At 37.6% G+C, this 23,299-nt stretch overlaps 1 protein-coding gene across 1 annotated transcript in view; it reads right to left on the reverse strand.

Moving 5' to 3' along the window:
* Window positions 1–23,299, reverse strand: part of LOC115221444 (kinesin-like protein KIF28P) — a 113,241-nt gene that overhangs the window by 6,810 nt on the left and 83,132 nt on the right. The window contains exons 15-24 of the mRNA XM_029791627.2: window positions 22,849–22,946; window positions 19,715–19,911; window positions 17,418–17,560; window positions 13,935–14,081; window positions 13,031–13,187; window positions 11,917–12,004; window positions 9,989–10,282; window positions 6,438–6,704; window positions 3,126–3,272; window positions 1,391–1,516 (exon numbers count right to left, since the gene is read on the reverse strand). Coding sequence (XP_029647487.1) covers window positions 1,391–1,516; window positions 3,126–3,272; window positions 6,438–6,704; window positions 9,989–10,282; window positions 11,917–12,004; window positions 13,031–13,187; window positions 13,935–14,081; window positions 17,418–17,560; window positions 19,715–19,911; window positions 22,849–22,946 — 1,664 coding nt within the window. The remainder of the gene's footprint in view (window positions 1–1,390; window positions 1,517–3,125; window positions 3,273–6,437; window positions 6,705–9,988; window positions 10,283–11,916; window positions 12,005–13,030; window positions 13,188–13,934; window positions 14,082–17,417; window positions 17,561–19,714; window positions 19,912–22,848; window positions 22,947–23,299) is intronic.

The raw sequence follows: 23,299 nt of genomic DNA on the forward strand, positions 1-23,299 counted from the left end.
TTGGGCCCACTGTATAAACCTGCAGAGGCTTGAGAGAGAGGTGGGGTCTGGACCAGGGGGGGGGGCTACCTAGAGGTAGGAGCTATCTGAAGGTTCTAGCTCTGCCACTAAATTGATCAGACAATCAATTATTTTCCAGTCTCACCACCTGTGAACTAAAAAGCCAACATAATAACTCTAAATGTAACACAGGCAAGGAGATAGGATCTTGTGACCTTCTATCACAGGCCAAGATAATTCTTCATCTATTAGCCTATATGGGTTACAAAGGCAATAAAAAATAAACCCATCTTTTCTGACAAAATAATTAAAAAAATACAATATTTGTAGCATAAATCTATTACTTTCATAGTCACGCAGCATGGAATTTTGTCAGTAAACAGGTCGCGGTCTGAAAGTGACGAAAATATTTTGGCAAGTTAAATTTAAATGTTGAAGTGAATCTAATGGACTTTGTGTGTTTCTTAAATGGTTTATAAACACCTTCCATGCTGCAATCGTTTTCGTTCCAGCACATAATCTCTGATCAGGTCACTTGCTATGCAAGTACATCACTGTAATTTCATAGTATTATTTATAGTGAATGCTTCTGTTAGGAATAAGACAAAATAACAATATTATTACAACTAAAAATGCCTTGTACAGTGGAGTACAGCTTCCATTTGGGATGGTGCTACTCCAACACTCACAAGTATCCTGTACAGTGAAGCACAAGACCCCTCTGGAATATTTCTGCTACTATAGAAAGGCATCACATGCAGTGAGGTTCATCTTCCATCTGAGAGGGTACAATTGCTGTTTCACATAGAGACATCCTAGATGAAATGAAAAAGATTGTATGCCTAATCAAAAAAAGCTCAATCTTCAACACACTTAAACTACTGGCTCACAAATGCCCTGTTTCTTCTCTCTGTTTTTCTTTCTTCTGTTGCTACAACTAAGGTTATTGCTCTTCTCAACTAGCTCACTATATATTCTTTCCATCCAGGTCCACTAGATATACCTATTTCTCCTCATAAATCACATTTGAAATAGAATAGGAAAAAAACCCCCAAGAAACCAAAAAATGTAGTCTCATATATATAAAAGGACAAGATGGTCTCAGCTGAGATACTTCCATTAAATGACTTTGGATGAAAGATAACAGCTATTTCTATATTTTACCTCCAGATCTTATATTTAAAAAATTCCCCAATCTGTCTTCCCATGACCTGTTGCTTTCCAAAATAACCTTTTTGCTGATGTTTTCTTGCAAACTATAACCTAAAAAGGTTCAACCTTAACCCCAACCACATAGGTTTTACTTGGGAGGGTCAGCTAAAGTTATCGGCACAGTCCATCTGCCAATCATTAACATATTTAGTAAAGAGAAAACAAAATCAAAATATACCTCATTTGATGAAAGATTTGTTCTAAATTTGGTTCCAGTACTCTTGGCCACAGCAGAAACGGACTGCCAAAACTGAATGAATTGTTGTTCCTCTTCTGGCTTTTGGGACCATTCCAGGCAAATTTGCTAAGAGTGATATAAAGTATGACATTATATCTATGTGTGTGTGTGTGTGTGTTTAAAGACAATCATTCATACACACATACACACATACATACATACATACATACATACATACATTTGTACATATGTACATAAATACATACATATGGTTCAAAATTGTACAAAAGACAAAAAAAAACAAAAACAAAGGATAGAAGCAGGTGAAGGAACAACAAACAAACTGTATTAGTTTGAAGCTCAGGGAAAAAGGAAGAGTCTTTAACATTTTGCACCTACGCTCTTCTTCAGAAAAGAATGAGAAGAGAAAACAGATGGAGAATGCTTGAATGAAAGAACTTGCAAAAGAGGATTTGCAAAATTCAGAAGTGGAGATTTCAGCCTTGAAGATGAAGATTGAATAGGACGTCCAGTTGAGTTTGATGATAAGCTCCTTGAGGCCTTACTTGAAGAAAAGCTTGCATTATCAGTTGAGGAATTGGCAATAAAGCTTAGTTCAAACCATACAACTGTTCATCGTCATCTTCAACAACTTGGAAAGGTTCCTAAACTTGGAAAATGGGTGCCTCAGGAATTGTCTAAAAGCAACCGCAAATCCCTAGTTGACATCTGCTCTTCTTTCCATTCTCACAAACTCATTTCACCCTTTTTGGATAGACTTGTGACTGGTGATGAAAATGGATCTTCTATCGAAATGTTAAACGTCGTAAACAGTGGCTTGGTAAAAGGGAAAAAGTTCAACCACAACCGAGAAGGGAACTTCATGGGAAAAATGTTCTTCTCTCTATCTGGTGGGATTGCAAAGGAGTAATTCACTTTGAATTGTTACCACCTAATGCCAGCAATTAGAGTGTTTGAACCAAGCTTTGAAGAAAAAAAGATCTGCTTTAATGAATCAAAAAGGAGTGATGTTTCATCAGGACAATGCACAACCCCACACTGCAAAGATCACATCACAGAAGATCAAAGAGCTTGGTTAGGAAAAATTCCTCATCCATCTTATTCTCCCAACCTTGCTCCTTCAGACTACCATTTATTTCATAGTTTACAGAATCATTTGGGGGATATAACTTCTGCAAGCCAGTGGGAGGTCGAAACTGACATTTCAGAGTTCTTCGCTTTGAAACCAAAAGAGTTTTACACTGATGGGATTAAAAAGCTTGTAAATAGATGGAAGGAAGTCATAGATAATCAGAGAAAGTACATTGATGATTAAATTTCAATTAAATATAACATTTGATCACTTATTTTCTTTATTCAAAATTCAGACAGAACTTATGGGACGACCTGATATATATGGAAGGGGTAGACTCAGGAAGACATGGGATGCAGTGGTGAGAAAGGATCGTTGGGTCTCACAGAGGGAATGACAGGGGTAAAGATGACCTTGGTGGAAGAATAATAATAATGATAATTATTTCAAATTTCTGCCACAAGGGCAGCTTGGGGGAGGTGGGGATGAGTTGATTACATTGACCTCAGTGTTCAACTGGCACTTATTTTATTGATCCTGAAAGGATGAAAGGCAAAATCGACCTCGACGGAATAATAATAATAATATTAATGATGATGATGATGATAGTGATAATGATAAATACAAAAGTGAAATGTTTACCTGTATTCGTCTTTCTTTCTGTGCCAGCCGTTCATTCTTTTTCTGAAGAAGGAGAAGTTCTGTCTTTAAATGCTGTTGTTGGTTATTAACTGTGATTGAACTGTTTTTTCGTTTCAACATATCTTTTGATTTTGCTTTCTTTAACTCCTAAAAAATACAGTCAAATTGTTGATGCAGGAATAAAACTTTGAAAGAATAAGTAAAAAAACAACAACACATTCATTTTTATCTGAAATGGTGAAATAACATATGTCCAGTCTCTTCACAGTTACAGACTTATTCAAACCAGCATTTGTATGCATGTTATATAAATATAATAATATGATATAATGTAGTATAATATAATATTGGCATGTAAAAAGCACCAACCGATCATGGCCGTTGCCAGCCTCCCCTGGCACATAAAAGGCACCCACTATACTCACGGAGTGGTTGGCATTAGGAAGTAGAAACACTGCCTCCTGGCTTCCCAGATCCCGGTTGAACCGTCCAACCCATGCTAGCATGGAAAACGGGCATTAAACGATGATGTTGATATATATATATATATAAATATATATATATATAATACATAATGTTCCCTAGCAAACAGTTAATACAAGGGAGATAATCATTTCTTCATAGTAGTTGGTGAGATTAGAAGTAAGTTGAATTTGAAATTAAGGAATAAAGAAGATGCATGTTAATTTTTTTGTTTACTTATTATGAAGTTGTTAAAGTTTCCAGTCAGTGGTAAACAAGAATAGCACTATTTCATTCATTTTAGAAATCATCAGCATGACATAACCCAATGTAAGTAAACTAAACCTTTTATGACTTTATATACATGCTACACATATACTGGGAGACCTTCTTGTTAGTTATGGAGCAAGAGTGAGGAGTTAAGCTGGAAGCCAAGTGGAGGAGATGGGTAGCAATTTGGCCTCCTCTGCCAACACACAGATAAGAGGATGTTATAATTCAGGGTTAATACACTCAACAATGATCATTGGATACTGTCTGATGACATTAATTTTTTCTGGTCAAAGCTACACTCTCCAAAAGAAAAAGAAAATAAAGCATCTTATAGATGCAATCAATATCACAATACACATGTATACATGTATACATATATACATGTTTTGTATTTCATACCCAAACTGTTATATTTAATATATATAATTTGTTTATCCACAGAATTGTCTCTATATCTGCTCAACTTGATCCCTCTTGTAGCCATTCTTTACCCTGTGGAATTGATCCACTGTAAAGACATTGGAGTCTAAGTTTGAATCATTTCATCTCTACTAAGTGTCTTCTATACTGAGAATCTCTGGATGTCATCTGTGGACCACACACACACACACACACATATTGATAGATAGATAGAAAATTATTTGCAGGCTCCAGGCTCCAATGGCCAATCTTTACAATGCAGCTTACAAATGCTTTGGGATGCAGGTAAACATATTAAAGACCAAGACACTGATCCAACCTGCACCAGGTCAGAACAGTCCACCCACAAACATTAGCATCAATGGCCAACCCCTAGAAGAAGTTGAACACTTCACATACCTTGGTAGTATCCTTTCAAAGAACTCCACATGTGAAAGGGAGAACCGGATTGGGGCAGCCCATTCTGCCTTCAGCAAACGTGTATTCTTCAATCGCGCACTGACCATCCACACAAAGATCATGGTCTTCCATGCCATTGTCCTGTCAACTCTACTCTATGCTTGTGAGACTTGGACATTGTACCGCCATGACTTCAAGCACCTTGAATGCTTCCAGTAATCAAAGCTATGACAGATCCTCAACAAGGTTCTTCGCCATGCCTCACCACCAAGTGTCGAAGCCACCATTCTACACTATCGTCTCTACTGGGCAGGTCACATCCATCATATGGAGCCCTCTTGTTCCCTAAGGATCATGCTCTATGGAGAATTTGCAATCGGAACAAGACCCAGAGGAGGTCCGAATTCCATTTTAAAGACCAGCTCAAATGGACCTTGGCTCAAGCTAACATCCAGCCATCCTCATAGGAACAGATTGCCATGGAGAGGAGAGCCTGGAGGACTGCTATCCACAATGGAGCCAGCTCCTTCAAGCAGAACAGACAACAGAATGAGGAGGCAAAATGCAGGAGAAGAAAGGAGCATCTTTAACATCCTCCACCTGCACTGACCATCCTGTGCAAGTTCTGCCCACAGCTCTTTCACCACCAACTTGGACTCCAAAGTCATTTTCAGCACAAACATCAACTGAAGAGACTGGATTGAAACTGAGGAACCCAAAGCTTGAATACGAGTTGGAGCTGACCATATATATTAGCTTAAAAGCTGCCCGATAGGGTAGCTTTAAGCTAGTATGTAGCTTTTAAGCAACTGACCCTGAATGGGAAGATCTACAAACAGATCTCTGACTTGTTTTGGAGAATTTGTTGCAATTACTTCCTCCAGAGTCATATCCCAATGATGATCATATTTGGCGCTAAAAATCATGCATAAAAAATAGCCAAAAACAATCACAGTAATGAAAAAACAGGAATCCAAAATTTCAGGATTGCAAGTCCAGATTCAGCCCAGAATGTTTTTAATTTATTCACAGAGTCAACCTGATTCCAAAATGGTATGATATGTTAGGCTATGGCCTCTAGGAGTAAAGTTGAAAATGTATGACACACTGACATTCACATTTATTATATTAAATATGTTTAATTTTGGGGAAACTGTATTTCAATTGAAGTGTACTTTATTTTTTTGTGTGTGTGTATATGTATATATGTACACACACCCAGACATACATATGTGTGTGTGTGTGTGTGTGTGTGTGTGTGTGTGTATATTAAAGGATTAAAAAAATAAAACAAAAATGATAGTGTTCAGTAGTTGGTTCAGTATGTTGGCCACAGGAATTTCTGTCCAGGGAAGTTGTACATCATCTTCCTCTTTCTCTCACATACCCACTTTCTTTCTCTTATTGTTACTCCCATTGCCACCATCAACACTACTACTTTTAATAAAACATCATCAGCTCTCCCTAAATTTCTTTGCCTCTCTCTCTCTCTCTGTTTTCACCAATGCCCTCACTGTCTCTATGCCTACTATTACTCTCACCCCAGCAGGAGGAATAGTAGAAGTGTCATTGAATAGTGAGAGTGCAAGGGGTGGGTCAAAGAGTGACACATTGACACAGAAGTTAGTTTTCGCATTCATTATATTAGATGTATATAAAGACGTACACACACACATATACATATGCACATGTACACACACACATACACCACACACACACACACACACACACACACACACACACACACACGAAACTTACCTGAGTTGTCATTTGGGTGTCTTTTAATTCTGTGGTGTCATCTTGTGCTGCGTACAACCAAAATGTTATGGAACCAGCCTCAAAGAAAGCTATATGTTCAGCCGTCAGTGGATCAAATGTAAATACTTTGGAATGGTTAAAGACTGGGTTTAGCATTCCTTTCACCATCTCTGTATCGGTAAATACAGATTTAGGATTCAGGCGATAGGATACTTTTAGGCCTTTCATGAACCGCTTTTTGTAAACACTAGCATCCTTAACGGTTACCTGCAAGGGAAGAATAGAGAAGATGAAATGGATGAAAGGATACTCTTTTACTCTTTTATTTGTTTCAGTCATTTGACTGCGGCCATGCTGGAGCACCGCCTTTAGTCGACCAACTCGACCCCAGGACTTATTCTTTGTAAGCCTAGTACTTATTCTATCGGTCTCTTTTGCTGAACCGCTAAGTTACGGGGACATAAACATACCAGCATTGGTTGTCAAGCGATGTTGGGGGTACAAACACAGACACACAAACACAGACACAGACACACACACACATACATACATACATACAATAAGCTTCTTTCAGTTTCCATCTACCAAATCCACTCACAAGGCTTTGGTTGGCCTGAGGTTATAATAGAAGACACTTGCCCATGGTGCCACGCAGTGGGACTGAACCCGGAACCATGTGGTTGGTAAGCAAGCTACTTACCACACAACCACTCCTATGCCTAATGTTTTTGTTTTTTATTTTGGTTTTGTGTGGGTGAAGGGCTGAGCCCATGGCCCTTCACAGGCCTTCCAAAGTTGGTGAAATCAATGTGGTTAATGTTCTTCTTAATTGCCAGTATGATGAGTGCAAGAATATTGTGCGGTGCAGCAGTTGTTTGGGGGTTTTAGATGGTTGGAATATAAAGCAAAGGGTTCTTGTCTTTTTATTCTGTTGAAAGAAGCACAAAATATCACAAGAAGCTTGCTTCCCATTTGCCTGGTTTCAGGTTCATTCCCACTGTGTGGCACCTTGGCCAAGTATTTTCTACCATAGACTCGGGCTAAAACCTTGTGGGTGGACTTGGTTGATGGGAACTGAAAGAAGTGTATGTCCTTGTGTTTGTCCTTCACTATTGCTTAACAACTAGTGTTGAATCATTTATACTCTCTTAACTTAGTAGTTTAGCAAAAGAGATGAGAACCAAGCTTTATAAATAAGTACTGGGGTTAATTTGTTTCACAAAACCCTTAAAGGCAGTGCTTCAGTATGGTCAAAGTCCAACAACTGAAACAAGCAGAAGATAAAAGATCATAAAATAGTATTATCAACATTGAATGTCTGCCTTCCATGCTGGCATGGGTTGGATGGTTTTACCAGAGCTGGCAAGCCAGAAGACTGTGCCAAGCCAGACGACTGTCAAGCCAGAAGACTGTGCCAAAGCAGACAACCATGCCAAGCCAAAAGAATGTGTCAAGCCAGAAGAGGTCCTGGAAATAGTTGTAAATGTAAAGCACTGATATAGATAGAGCATACAATGGAAAGATGTACATGTTTGAGCAGAACTCTGCACCATAACATGAAGCTCATGCAACCTTAAAATGGATGGCTAACAATTTTCATGATCACATAACCCCTAACATTTAACTCCCAAACTCTCCCAGATCTCAGTCCATTGAACTATAATGAGTGGAGTGTTGTTGAGAGAGAGAGAAGTCAATCAACATCCCCATAACACCAAAGGTTCTTTGAAAGCCGCCATAGTCAGAGGGAAGTCCAATGTGAACCAGGGGCATTTAATTCAGGCATGTAGATGATTCAGATCTCACATAGAAGCACTTATTCATGCTAAAGGTTGCTACATTGAATAAGATTATAAAGAAGATGAGCTACTTTATATACATTTTTTTTTACATTAACAAAATTGTTTTCTATTATTATATATATGTTTTCTAAAAACACAAATTTGTCCTCAAATCCCTCATGTAAAATGCTAACAATTCTGTCAGCTCACCACCTCAATAATGATGATGATGATAATAATATAAACAATAATAATAATAATAATAATAATAACAACACTAATAATAATAATCCTTTCTACTAAAGGCACAAGGCCTGAAATTTGGGTGGTGGAGGGACAAGTTGATTACATTAGTTTCACTGGTACTTAATTTATCGACTCTGAAAGGATGAAGGGCAAAGTCAACCTTGGCAGAATTTGAACTCTGAACATAGCGATGGATGAAATACTGCTATGCATTTAATCCAGCATGCTAATGATTTTGCCAACTCACTGCCTTAATAATAATAATGATGATGATAATACCTTATTACAAGTGATGTGATCTTATGAACTGTACTGAAGCATGAAGATTCCGAGCAAGCTTCAGTCATGATGTTTATTCAGAAATTTTAAAGGTCTCTTGGCCTACAAGTTAACAATAAGAATGACCAAAGACACCCGAATAATGACAGACCTATCATTGCTTCTCCTGATTTGGAATTTAACAATCAGAAAGACCAATGAGATCCAAATAGTGACAAACCTATCAGTGATACAAAAAACATCAAACAAAAAGCAAAGAAGGCTTGCATGAATAATACTGAAAAGAATTGGAAAGGCAAACTCCTGCACAGAAAATATCCTAACCACCTATCCAAGCCAGATATCAGCAAAATCTAAAACTAACACACCAATTGCTACAAGGGACAGGTCTGAAAGAGGAAACAGGTTTTGTTATTGCAGTGCAAGATCAGAGCTTACCTACCAGAAATTAACATGCAAACATTCTTAAAGATGGATCTGACCCCTCATGCAGAATTTGTGGAAAATTCACAGAGACAATTGATCATGTTGTTTCTGGCTGTCCAGTCCTCACTGAAAAGGAGTACCCCATAAGACATGACAGACTAGGGCATTACATCCATGGTAATGCTTGTAAATACTACAAAATTAAATTCCATGGTAAGTGGTACAGGCACCATCCAGAGGATGTAGTAAATAGCAAGGGCATCCTCATCTTTTGGAATTTCCCAATACAAACAGACATAAAAATTGACTCTAATCGACCAGACATTGCAATCAAGGACTACAACTGGGGAACTTGTCTGTTAAGAGATATGTCTGTCCCACAAGATCAAAATGTCTCAAGAAAAGAATATGGAAAGCTTTCTCACTGTAAAGATCTGCAAATTGAAATCATGAAAATGTGGAAGTTTAGTACTACAATAATACCAGTAGTAATTGATGCGTTGGGAATGATAAAGAAGGGAGCTGAGAAGTATATTAAGCAACTCCTTGGTAACTCCAATCGCTATGAACTACAAAAGATGACCTTAATGGGTACAGCCCATATACTACGGAAAGCACTCTCTTTCTAAAATGGGATAAATGTTGTGATAATTTTAGCCTGCATAGCAAAGCAAAAGTACCCTTGCTACTCTTGGCCTCCGGAGAATGCGCGGTACTAAGGCAGCTGAAATAAAGTTATACTAAAAGGAAATCATAAATAATAATGATGATGATAATAATAATAATAATAATAATAATAACAACAACAGCAAAATTTACCTTGAAGTAAAATGGTTCACCTAGCAGGGCCCTTGGATCTTCAACAAAGGTTTCCTCTTTCAAAACGATTCCAGTGGAAGTACATGGAGCAACATTGACAGTAATTGAACCTTCTTCTTCTCCTTTGTAATCAGACACTAATATACAATCTTCAAACTCCAAGTTGTATGCTAAAGACTGGAGGAAAATATTAGCAGTTCCGACTAATTCCCCTTCTGGGGCCTCCCAAAATGGATCGTCTTTCTGTGGAATCTTTGACACATCTTCCCCGTCTTCATAATCCTGGTAGAGTTCCTGCAAGCATTAATGGATAATCAATATTGTGTAATAAATATGTGAACAATTTATGAAAAGAAAAAAATTAATTTCTAATTAAAACTATAATAATTGATAGATATATCATGGTAGAGTCATGATATGATTAAATACACAAACATGGGCATATCATCATCATCATCATCATCATCGTTTAACGTCCGTTTTCCGCGCTAGCACAGGTTGGACGGTTCGAGCTTTTAACGTGCCACCGGCACGGAAGCCAGCCAAGGCAGCGCTGGCAACGGCCACGTTTGGATGGTGCTTTTTATGTGCCACCGGCACAGAAGCCAGTCGGGGCAGCGCTGGCATTGGCCACGTTCGGGTGGTGCTTTTTATGTGCCACCGGCACAGAAGCCAGTCGGGGCGGCGCTGGCATATGCTTATATATACACATATACATATATCTACATATATACACGTATATATATACACATATATATATATGTATAAGCCCTGGTGCGAACCTGGCACAAATGCATCTAATCTAAGTTTGATCTCTTTCTAATCTGTTACCTTTATGGTTCATCTGTTTGATATATTTTTGTAGTTACCATATTTTAAGGAACCCTTGTGTATAAGGAACTCCCTAATTTTTTGGACTTAAAAGTTGGAAAAAAAGTTTTGTGAGGAATTATAATACTGTCCATGTATAAGAAACTCACATATTTTTAAAACCGAACTTTTGATAAAAAAAAAGGTTCCTTATACACATCAAAATACAGTACTTCTTTGTAGAGCATCCTATTAGCTTTTGAAGCAGTTTATTATGATACTGTTATGTACAATGTATTTCACTATGCAAATGATTAGCATGAGCCCTACTTTGCCAGATATTTTCAACAGGCACAGGAGTGGCTGTGTGGTAAGTAGCTTGCTTACAAACTACAAGGTTCCGGATTCAGTCCCACTGCATGGCACCCTGAACAAGTGTCTTCTACTATAGCCTCGGGCTGACCAAAGCCTTGTGAGTGGATTTGGTAGACGGAAACTGAAAGAAGCCCGTCACATATATGTATATATATATATATATATATATATATATATATATATATATATATGTATGTGTGTGTATATGTTTGTGTGTCTGTGTTTGTCCCCCAACATCGCTTGACAACCGATGCTGGTGTGTTTACGTCCCCATAACTTAGCGGTTCGGCAAAGAGACCGATAGAATAAGTACTAGGCTTACAAAGAATAAGTCCTGGGGTTGATTTGCTCGACTAAAGGCGGTGCTCCAGCATGGCCACAGTCAAATGACTGAAACAAGTAAAAGAGTAAAGAAAGTAAAGGAGATCTCAATGACTATCCATGATGACCTGGCTGATTTCTCTGCTTTCATATTGTTAGTCATGCTTTTGCTGTACAGTGATCAACCTCAGTAGCTGGTCTCACTCTGTTGTGTCTATCTGGAGTAGACCATCTCACTCTGATGCATTCACTCATAGTGACATTTCTATGCCTTCATCTTTTGAGCATCACTGATTGCAAGTTTGCTGCTGTCGTTTTGAACATACTTTGTCTCAATTCGCACAGACACAATGATAATGTGATGAGCCTATTGCATGCAAACTCTTAGGACTAATTTTATGAATACATTCTATTAGACTTACCTGCATTAAATACCTGCGATTCATGAAACGACCACGTTCCCAGAACCACACGTTCTCTGTCAACAAATCCGTCATTTTTACCATTACACTTAATAAGAAGAAATATAAAAGATAAACTGATGTATTTATTCATGATCACCATCATCACTAACATCAATGTTTAATTTTTTAGCATTCAGATTATCAAATGTAAAGCTTGTTTATCCAACAGACAGACATACATTCTCAGTTTTATATATAGAGAGATTGCATATTTATTTATGTATGTTATTATACTTGGTTTGCTAAAAGAAATTTAAGCCCTTTCATTTGTCAATACCTTCATATTTTAGCAGAATAAGTTTTACTCAACTCATTAATATCTTACTAGAGTTCCAAGAGGATGTGAAGCCAAATTAAGACATTAATATCTTATAGGTTGCACAGTGAATCCATTGGACTTCTATGTGTGGAGTGTTGTTGACAGAGAGATCTCTGTCAATGTCCCCATAATACCAAGGAATCTTTGAAAGCCGCCATAGTCAGAGTAATGTCCAATGTGAACCAGGACCATTTATTTCAGGCATGTAGACAATTTAAATCTCACATAGAAGCATTTATTGATGCTGGAGATGGTTACATTGAATAAGATTATAAGGAAGATAAACTAGTTTGTATGTACACAATTTTTATATTAATAAAGTTATTTTCTAATATTATATGTATGATTTTTTAAAATAGCAGATTTGTCTTCAAATACCTTACTTCAAACACTCTGTATGTGTGAGACATTTTAGATGTGACAATGTAATAAGTGTAAATAAAATTTGAAAATCTGGTGAAGCAGACCTCTTTTTTCTGTTTTCTACCCTATAATTAAGACATTATTCTCAAGTAGGTTTTATAGTGGAACCAAAGACTCAGTATTCAGCAACACAACAACACTAATAAAATAACTATTCATGATTTAGTTGAGATAATTAACACACATTTGTTGACACCTTTATTACCCAAATGCTTCAAGAGTTTCTGTTATGAGATAGTAATTCCCTTGAATATTCTTTGGTATTCTGAATAAATACATTCAACAAAAGAATTAAAATTTCAGCTCTGTAGTAGATAAAACAAAACTTACTCAATATTTTTTTCATTGTCTCCACGTCCCTGTTGGGCAGCAGATGACATTAGGATCACTTCAAATAATTTGTATTTGTTAAGTTCATCAGACATAGCATTCACTTCTGATACCATTGGCAGAATCTCCAAGACATGTTCCTGAGTGATTTGTTGGTCTTTAATGTAAAATAATAATAATAATAATAATAATGATGATGATGATGATGATGATGATGATGATGATGATGATGATGATGATGATGATGATGATGATGATGATGATGATGATGGTGTGTGTGTGTATATATATATATATACAAAACCAAATATATGGCACCCTAAACATAACACCAACATGAACTTCTAACTTGTCTCTCAAGGTCTCTGGGTGAGACTTGGAGCCAACTTGTACAAATACAAAGCAAAAGTCAAGCATAAAGTAGTAGTAGTAGTAATAATAATAATAATAATAATAATAATAATAATAATAATAATAATAATATAATAATAATAATAATAATAATAATAATAATAATAACAACAACAACAACTGTAAGGTAACAGAAACAATTTCTCTTAGGAAGGTAAGAACCCGTTTTTGTCTATATACAAGAGTAAGAGAATAATTAAACAAACTACATTATATTGATTTCTCAAGTAAAAGATAAAAAATTTATAAGAGATGGGAATAAAATTGTATAAAGATATTTAAGACTTTTTCAAGAAAGTTAGCTGACTCAACACAGTATTTTATAAATTCTGAAACTCTTTAATATTCATCATGATTGTTTACAGCCAATGTACACCAGACTTTAAACAGCAGATTTCAAGGTGTATACACAAATTTAAAACACATATACACACACACATTGAAAAGCAAATCAAAGGTTTTGCATTTAAATAAGAATGAAATATCAGATAACCTTTTGTAAGTCCACTTAACATAGCATCTGCAAACCCTGAGGCCATGACTATTTCTTTCTGTGCATATTCCCATGAAATATCCTTTGGTAAATTAGGATCTTGGTCCACGACAAAAGGGTTCACAAAGAGATATAAGTGGTTTGAACCTAGAAAAAAAACGTGCATTTTTAGATTATAATTTTGCTGCTGTAAAGTAAAATATAAATATTCAAACTCTTAATTATTTTATTTAAAAAGCAATCACAACATGCTGTAAAGGGGTTGGCATTAGGAAGGGCATCCAGCTGTAGAAACCATGTAAAAGCAGATGATGGAGCATAATGCAGTCCTTACAGTAGCAAATTACCATAAACCCATCAATAAAGTATGTTAATTTCCTCCAGGCCCCACCAACTACACTTAGGCTCTATTCATCATTCTTTTATTCCTTTCAACCACGTGGCTGCAGTCATGCTGGAGCACCACTATCATTTTGCACATTTACATATGATTCTTCTTTGGCTGATTTCTTCAGGGTGGTGGGATCTCATATCTCCACTTCTGTATGTGCTCTTTTTTGCCTTGGATGTTGGCCCATTTGGTATATGATGGAGTTTGACACTACTGCCCTCATCAGTTTTACACTGTTGCCCTTATGCTTGGCCATATATATATATATATATATATATATCTATCTATCTATATATGTATGTATTAGGCAGGATAAGATAACAAGCCAAGTCCATTAGGAGTTTTCAGGATATTTATATGAAATAGTCTTGCAGTTGTTTCTGGGATAATATGGATATCCCTTCATCAGAGACGGTGTGAGAAAATATTTTAGTTCGAATTATTGTGGAAAAGGGGGAGATAGGGAATGTAGAGGGAAATAAGAGAATGAAAGAAGAAATAAGATATATAAAGATATTGTAGTTGCAGTTCCATTATTCAAAGAAAATGGTGTATAGAAGTAGTAAAAAAGTTTCCTGTATGTGGTATATAAGTTCCAATAGTAGTTCATGTTTAGTTATTTCAAAGTATGGAGATGTGGAATCAGTGTTGCTTGTTCAAAACGTTTTTGTGGTGTGAATGAAAATTTGAGAATGTAGTGGCAGTATTTGTGGATAGATGGGGGGGGGGGAGAGATGTGTATGATTAGAAAGAGGAAATAGGTCAAATTTAAAACAGGAAGAGAAAATGAGAGGAAGAAAGAGAGAAAAAACAAAAAGTGAAAAAGTGAAGAAAAGGTGAAAGTTGTGAGAAAAGAAGTGTTAGTTGGTGGTCAAGATAATGTGATGGGAGGATGGGAGAGGTGTGGGGGAGGGATAGGAAGAGATGAGAAAGTAAGGAGTAAAAGAATGTGAGATATGTGAGTAGGGGTGATATGACAGAGCTGCATTAAGGGATGGGTAGAGAAAAGGTATGGGTGGGGTGATACCGAAGTGAGTAGTTGTTTTGGTAGTAAAATTTGAAGTGGAGGGAAGAATACAATGATGTCAAATTACTATAAATAGATGTATGTGATAGGTTAGTGATAGGTAGGAATCAGAGAGGAAGAAAGAAAGTATAATTACATAAATACACATGCCCTCACATACATATATATGTGTGAATATGTATACATACCCACACACACACACACATATATAGATATATACATATGCCTATGCATACACATGCATGCTCACATACATCCGTAGATGTATTCATACATGCATATGTGTGCACAAACATGTATATATATATGCACATGCACATATGTGCATGCAGGTGCACAAGCATTTACAGTCATACGCATGCATGCTGGTACATACATACATACACATATACACATTCAGAAACAGCTGTAAGACAATTTCATTATAAATGTTCTGAAAACTTCTCACAACCTTGGCTTTGTTATGTCATTTTGTCTAATATATATGCATGCTAATACAAGACCCACATTAGACTCCTCACTCGTATTATTGTCAAACCAAGAGCTTAACTAAGGTCTGTCCATAGCACTTATTTAACATTACCTGACACTCTTTGGGTCTTCTAGATACCAACACCTCTCATATACATATATATATATATATATACATACATAAAATGGGCTGCTTTCAGTTTCTGTCTACCAAATTCACTCACAAGGCTTTGTTGGCCTGAGTCTATAGTAAAAAACAGATGCCCTAGGTACCACACAGTGGGACTGAAACTGTAACCATGTGGTTGAGAAGCAAGTTTCTTACCACACAACCACACTATGGGGAAAAGTAATTAAAAGTAACGCAATAATTTTATTAATGCCAGAATATAAAGAAAACATTGCATGTAATAGGTGTCAACCATCTCAGCTAACTACTGGTAAAATATGAGATACAGCATAGTACAGTAAAATATGATATGTATTACAGAGATATGTGGAGGCTCATGGCTTAGTAGTTAGGGTGTCAGCATCATGATCGCCGGATTGTAGTTTCGATTCCTGGACCGGGCGACACGTTGTGTTCTTGAGCAAAATACTTCATTTCACATTGCTCCAGTCCACTAAGCTGGCAAAAATGAGTAACGCTGCGATGGACTGGCATCCCGTTCAGCTGGGGAACACATATGCCATTGGAACCAGGAAACTGGGCCCATGAGTCTGACTAGGCTTTAAAAGGTCGCATTTATTTTTTACTATTACAGAGATATGCAGCGCTTGGCTGTTTGGTATCTGTGATATCTAGGGCTAACTCAGTAGCTTGGTGCACTAATTTTCTAATGTGGAGAAACATTTTCCACTGCAAAATTGGGTTAATGATGGTCTGTCTGAGAAAAGAGGCCTGCAAGATGGAGTGGCTGCTGCAATGGGTATCCCTGGCAGTTCTCCATGGCAATGCTGTCACGGTGATTTCCATGGGGTGCAGCTGAGCACATCGTTTGTTCTGGTTGTGTGGCCCATCACCCCTTTCTCTTCCATGTGCTGCTGCTTTACTGCCACCTTTTTCTTTCTTTTCCTTTTTTATATTTTTTATCTGTTTCTTTGTATTTAAATGTTTTAATTTAAAATGTTATCTGCCATATAACTGACTGTAGAAAAAAACATCTATTAAGACACTTGTAGTTTTTTTCTCTCTTCACCACCACCAGTTACAGAGATCTGACAAAGCCATGCATGCACACGCACACATAGTCATGCACACACACACACACACACAGTCATGCACACACACACACACACACACATACACACACATACAAACACACATACGGATACACACATACACACGGGCACACACACATGGACACACATACACACACACATGGACACACATATACACACACAAACATACACACGGATACACATATGCACACAGAAACACACATATATGGACACACATACATACACACATACACATACACACAAACATACACACAAACATACACATGGACACACAAACACTCAATCACACACACACACACACACACACACACACACACTAAAAATACAAAATAACCAGATGTATTTAACGCACCAAAAAGTATCCTGTCCATGTGATTCAATGTTTGTTTTTTCATGAGAGGTAATCCATTAATTTTGGTCTTGGCATTATGAGAAGCTGGTTCTATAGAAATTTTACGTTCCACATTCTCAATATATGCATGGTGTTTCTGAATACTAATGAAGGAACAAGAAGAGTACATAAATATATTTACATGCATACATGCATGCAAACACACACAACACACACACATATATGTACACACACACACACATATGTGAGGTACGGAGATGTACTTGCATAGCAAGTGACTTGATCTGAGATCGTGTGCTGAAACAAAAATAATTGCAGTGTCGAAGGTGTTTATAAGCCATTTAAAAACACACAAAAACTGTTAGATTCACCTCAACATTTAAATTTAATTTGTCAAAATATTTTCGTTGCTTTGAAACTGTGACCTGTTCACTGACAACTTATGCAGCATGGAATTTTGTTAGTGAACAGGTCTTGATTTCAAAGCAACGAAAATCATCATCATCATCATCATCATCGTTTAGCGTCCACTTTCCATGCTGGCATGGGTTGGACGGTTTGACTGAGGGCTGGCAAGCCAGAAGGCTGTACCAGGCTCCAATCCGATCTGGCAAAGTTTCTACAGCCCTTCCTAATGCTGACCACTCCAAGAGTGTAGCAGGTGCTTTTTACATGCCACTAGAAAGGTACTGGCATTGACCACACTTGAATTGTGTTTTATATGTGCCACTGACATGGAAGCCAGTCAAGCGGCACTGGCAACAACCTGAAGTTCCATGGTGGCCACAGAAGGAGTGGTACCCTCCTCACTGGTTGGCTGATTATGAAACAAGTTAAGGTGTGTGGTCAGGGTTGAGGAGAAGGTGTGGTGTTATGAGCCAGGCTATGTTGGAGGGAAGGACCAGATGTGAGGTGTACACAGGTCCTGTTGGAAGTAAGGCCTATGGGTCCTACCAGAAGGGCCAAGGTGGGCATGCGGGGGTCAGCGAGGCACAAGCAGGCAGTTGGCAGTGGACAGTGTACATGAGTAGACCTGTTAGACGGTATGGTGGCAGACAGAGCATGTGGATGTTGTGAGTGACCCCTTCCAGATAGACAGGTAAGACCACCGTAATTCTCCCTCTTCTGACTTTTCCTCCTTCACATCACAGTGCCCTGTCACTGTGTCTCTGTCACTATCTCTCTTTTCTCTCACACTTCACACTATCTCCCTATTTACTATCTACCTACAGTTTTATAATATGTTGCTCTCCACCTCCACCTTCTCTTATGCATTGCTACCTATCACCTCTTCTTCCTTCACTCACTCCTATTTTCCTTCACCTTCCCCCAGACTGAGCTTCACCATTGACCATACCTCCACTTGTATTCACTATTCACTACATTCATCTCTGTCCCCCTCTTTAACCATCTGTCACTCTCCTTTCCCATTTTCTTGAACCTGCCCATCCATCAATCCTCGATTCTCTGTCCCTATCTTCTCTTTGTCCTCCTTCTTGCAGCTTGAGAATATTTCTCGAGACTTCATTTCCACCATAATTTCTGTCATACTCACTGGGTTAGGGTTAGCCATGTATCTCCTCCACACATGACACTTGTTCACAGGAACAGGTGTCATGTAGATTATACTTCAGCCTCTCAATATCTGGTGCAAAGTCATATCCCTCAAAATTGCATCCAAGCACAATTGAGGGGTCTTGTCTTGGGAGTTACTTGATCTTACTAGTACCAGTGCTTCAGAAAAGCACCCCAGTATAATCAGAAAAGTGGATTCTGTTGAATCATCCAGCCTATGTTCATATGGAGTAATAAAAATAAATGCACCCTTTTAAAGCCTAGTCAGGCTCATGGGCCCAGTTTCCAAGTTTCTATGGCATATGTGTTCCCCAGCTGGATGGGATGCTAGTGCATCGCAGCGTTACTCATTTTTGCCAGCTGAGTGGACTGGATCAACGTGAAATGAAGTGTTTTGCTCAAGAACACAACGCATCGCCCGGTCCAGGAATCGAAACCACAATCCTACGATCATGGTGCTGACAACCTAACCACTAAGCCACATGCCTCCATGTTCATATGGAATATAGACTTTAAATGATGATGGCAATGATATGATGAGGATAATGTGTGTGCCCATGTATACATGTGTGTGTGTATGTGTGTGTGTGTGTCTATATATATATATTTATATATATGTATATTTATGTGTGTATGTGTGTGTGTGTATATATATATATATATATATATATATATATATAAAGGGTTAAAATAATACTATGGTAGTGAATTGTTTTACTCACCTTAACCCATTTAAGCAGATCTTAGGACGTGGATTTGCCAGTTTTGATCCGATGGTGATTTTACCCTCAGGAAGGTAGTGGAAGATGACTTTAGATAAAAGAGGATCTTCATTAAGGTTTACTAGATGATGCTGAGTGGATTGTCTTTGTAAATCTCCGTGAATTGATTCATTGTCCATCAACTGAGCTGTAGCAAGCTGTAGGCAAAGAAGTGACTTTACTTGACATATGTACATATATATATGTAGTGGATCTTGCATGTATGAAGTGGATTTGAATTAACACTTCAACAGAACTTTTCTCACAGTAAAACAATAGTTTTTCTCTGACAGCAGTTTTACATTTGCCAGATTGCCTTTAGCTACGCCGAAAGAATGTCTTCACCACTTGACCCTTATAACCTCTTCTACTTCACCAAAAGCTAGAATTGCGACATCACAGTACCACCAACAAAGCCCATTGTTCTCAACGATATGTCTATCCTTCTGGATAGTTATAAAAACAAGAACTCACAAGCAAAAGACAGTTAGTCACTTCAGTGACAACTCAGTGAGAACGAAGTCTGGCTGACCAGCCAGAACCTTGGTCAGAGGGAGAAATGAAATTTACTGTCAGCAACTGTGAGACAATGTCCCACAACCCTACAACTCTCTCTAGCTCTAATTCTGTTCCCTTACAACATCATTCTATCTCTCTCTGTAATTACTACTATACAATGAAGAGAACACAAACAGAAACTTTACTTCGCATGCTTTTGGATTTATCATAACCTGCCCGTGAAGGCAAGGTATAGTAATGTAACGGTAAATAAATATTTCCTTAAAACTTCATGCATTGTTTATCTTTCACATCCTACAACATGCCGTTATAAAAACAAAATTTTATCGTTACAACTACTGATTCCAACAACTGCTTTAGTTTTTGTCTCCCAAATGTCTAGGTTCAAACCTGTAAGCAGTAAAATATATTACAGTAATATTACTAGTCATTTCAATTGACCACATCCCACACTGATGTCAATTCAAAGTTTTATGCTTGAATATACATATATATGTGTGTAGATTGCTGTAAGAACATAGATCTCTGCATATTTTTTAAATGTTTGCATGTTTGCTTGTGTAGCAATAGAAGTGATTCACCAATAGTCTATATGCAATTTTATCAATACTCCCAGAAAATATTATAGTTTAAGTGCAAAAATTTGTGTGGATAAGATTTTTGCTAGTTAAGTGGATAAGAACTTTCACCATGTGTATAGGTTCTGTAAAATTTCCATTAGGCACCCTTAAGAATTTCTTTTAGCTGTGCACCTGGTTTAAAAAAGCTATTAGTAGGTAGGCCTACACCTGAGACAGAGCTTAAATGCTCATGTAGAGGAACACCACGTGTCCTCTAAAAGGCCATTGTAACCTGGAAATATGAGGTAGGAATAACATCAAAAGACTCAAACAGGCAACCAAATGCACAAAAGTATATGGAGGCAATAGAAGGTCCCTTTTGGACCAGGTAAAATAACTATAAGCTTTCCTACAATATCCTGGAGAGACAAAATGCTACAGCATTAGCTAAGCATGTATGGTTGTTAAAGGAAAGTATGAAAGAGTACAGTATAAAGTAGAAAGCCTTAGAGAAGCGCAAGGCTTATTTTAATTGTATTAGAAAGTGCAGATTATATTTAGTCAAGAAAAGAACCTTATTAAAAACTCTCACCACCCAGACATCTATCTAAACTACAGAAGTGAGATAGTATGTTTTATTTTACCTCTGGGCCCCACCATGACTACAATCCCCAGTTCTCTCCCTTGAGCTCTTTTGCCACCATATCCTGAGAATCTAGCTAAACCTACCAAAACCTATACAAATGAATACACAGACACCTATGTGCCCTAACTTTGGCTTAAGCTTTCAAGCAGTCACCCAACACCCTTATTCCCTCAAAGCCCTACATATATGATACCCTTACACACATTCCAACCCTACATGAATACTAACACCTAACTCCTACACACATTTTTAGAAAGCACTTGAAGACTTACATCTCAGACCTTTTGATATAACCCTTCTTATATAACTCTTGATATAACCCTTTTTCCGTTTGTCTTTTCCCACAACACTCACAAACTGGATGTGGTTTTACAGCTTCAATAACGGCAAGCAGTCACCATATATTTTCCCCCATACCCACTAGCTCTGATGAGCATGTAGTATCTAAGATATTAAGACAGATGTTAGATAACATTTGGGTCAATATCTGGTGTGAAACTGGTTGGTAAGATTGGCCATAATCGAAATATAATAACTGTATACCTTGATTAATATACCAACTCTATTGACAAATAGATGAGTGCATGTTTTTCCTGACTTATGAATTCTTAGACAACTATTATATATAGTTATTCAGGCACTCAACTATGAGTCCACTGCATCTTATGGCAGAAACAGCTGTAAGCTAACAAAGTCCAATAACATAAACGTTTTTTTCTCTTGTCATCTCATCTTATTACCACTCTATAATTATCTAACACTTCGTTCTGAAGTATGTATGTATGTATGTATGTGTGTATGTATGTATGCATGTACGCATGTATATATATATATATATATATATATATATATATATATATATGTATATATATATATGTATATATACTTGTTTATTTCTATGTTCCTTTGTGTGGAAGAGTGTAGGCTCAAAATGTTAAAGACTTTTTCACTTCTTGAGTGTTATACTAATACATCTGTTTGTTGTCTACACAACCTGTCTTTGTCTTTTTTTTTTTTTTTGTGAATTCTCCCTATATATCATCATCATCATCGCGAGTGTAGTGGGTGCTTTTTACGTGTCACCGGCACAGGTGCCAGGGGAGTCTGGTATCGGCCACGATCGGTTGGTGCTTTTAACGTGCCACTGGCACGGAAGCCAGCCAAGGCGGCGCTGGCATCAGCCACGTTTGGATGGTGCTTTTTACGTTCCACCGGCACGGAAGCCAGCCAAGGCGGCGCTGGCATCGGCCACGTTCGGATGGTGCTTTTTATGTTCCACCGGCACAGGTATCACAACTACTATTTCCATATATGTATATATGAGTGTGTGTGTGTTTATAATGTACATATGTATGTGTTTTAGTTATTACCTTTTCTTCCCAAGTCTGTGTTGATTCGGCCAGCAGTCTTTGGTTTGCAGTGAGCTGTGTCTGTAAACTGTCCAACTCCTTCCTCAGTTCTTCATCATCTGTGACAGAATAGATAAACTGGTTAATAGTGTGTTTTGAGGGGAAATTAAATGTGGGCAATGTTAAAGGGTGACACAAGATAATGAAGTGCAGTGTTTCTCAAAAAGGTGGACTCTATGGAAAATTCAGTGAGAGGGTGGCGAATTATTTTACTATATTATTTCTTTATTGCCCACAAGGGGCTAAACATAGAGGGGACAAACAGGGACAGACAAAGGGATTAAGTCGATTACATCGACTCCAGTGTGTAACTGGTACTTAATTTATCGACTCCGAAAGGATGAAAGGCAAAGTCAACCTCAGTGGAATTTGAAATCAGAATGTAACAGCAGATGAAATACCTATTTCTTTA

Source organism: Octopus sinensis, linkage group LG18 (assembly GCF_006345805.1).
Source record: "Octopus sinensis linkage group LG18, ASM634580v1, whole genome shotgun sequence".
NCBI classification, from domain to species: domain Eukaryota; kingdom Metazoa; phylum Mollusca; class Cephalopoda; order Octopoda; family Octopodidae; genus Octopus; species Octopus sinensis.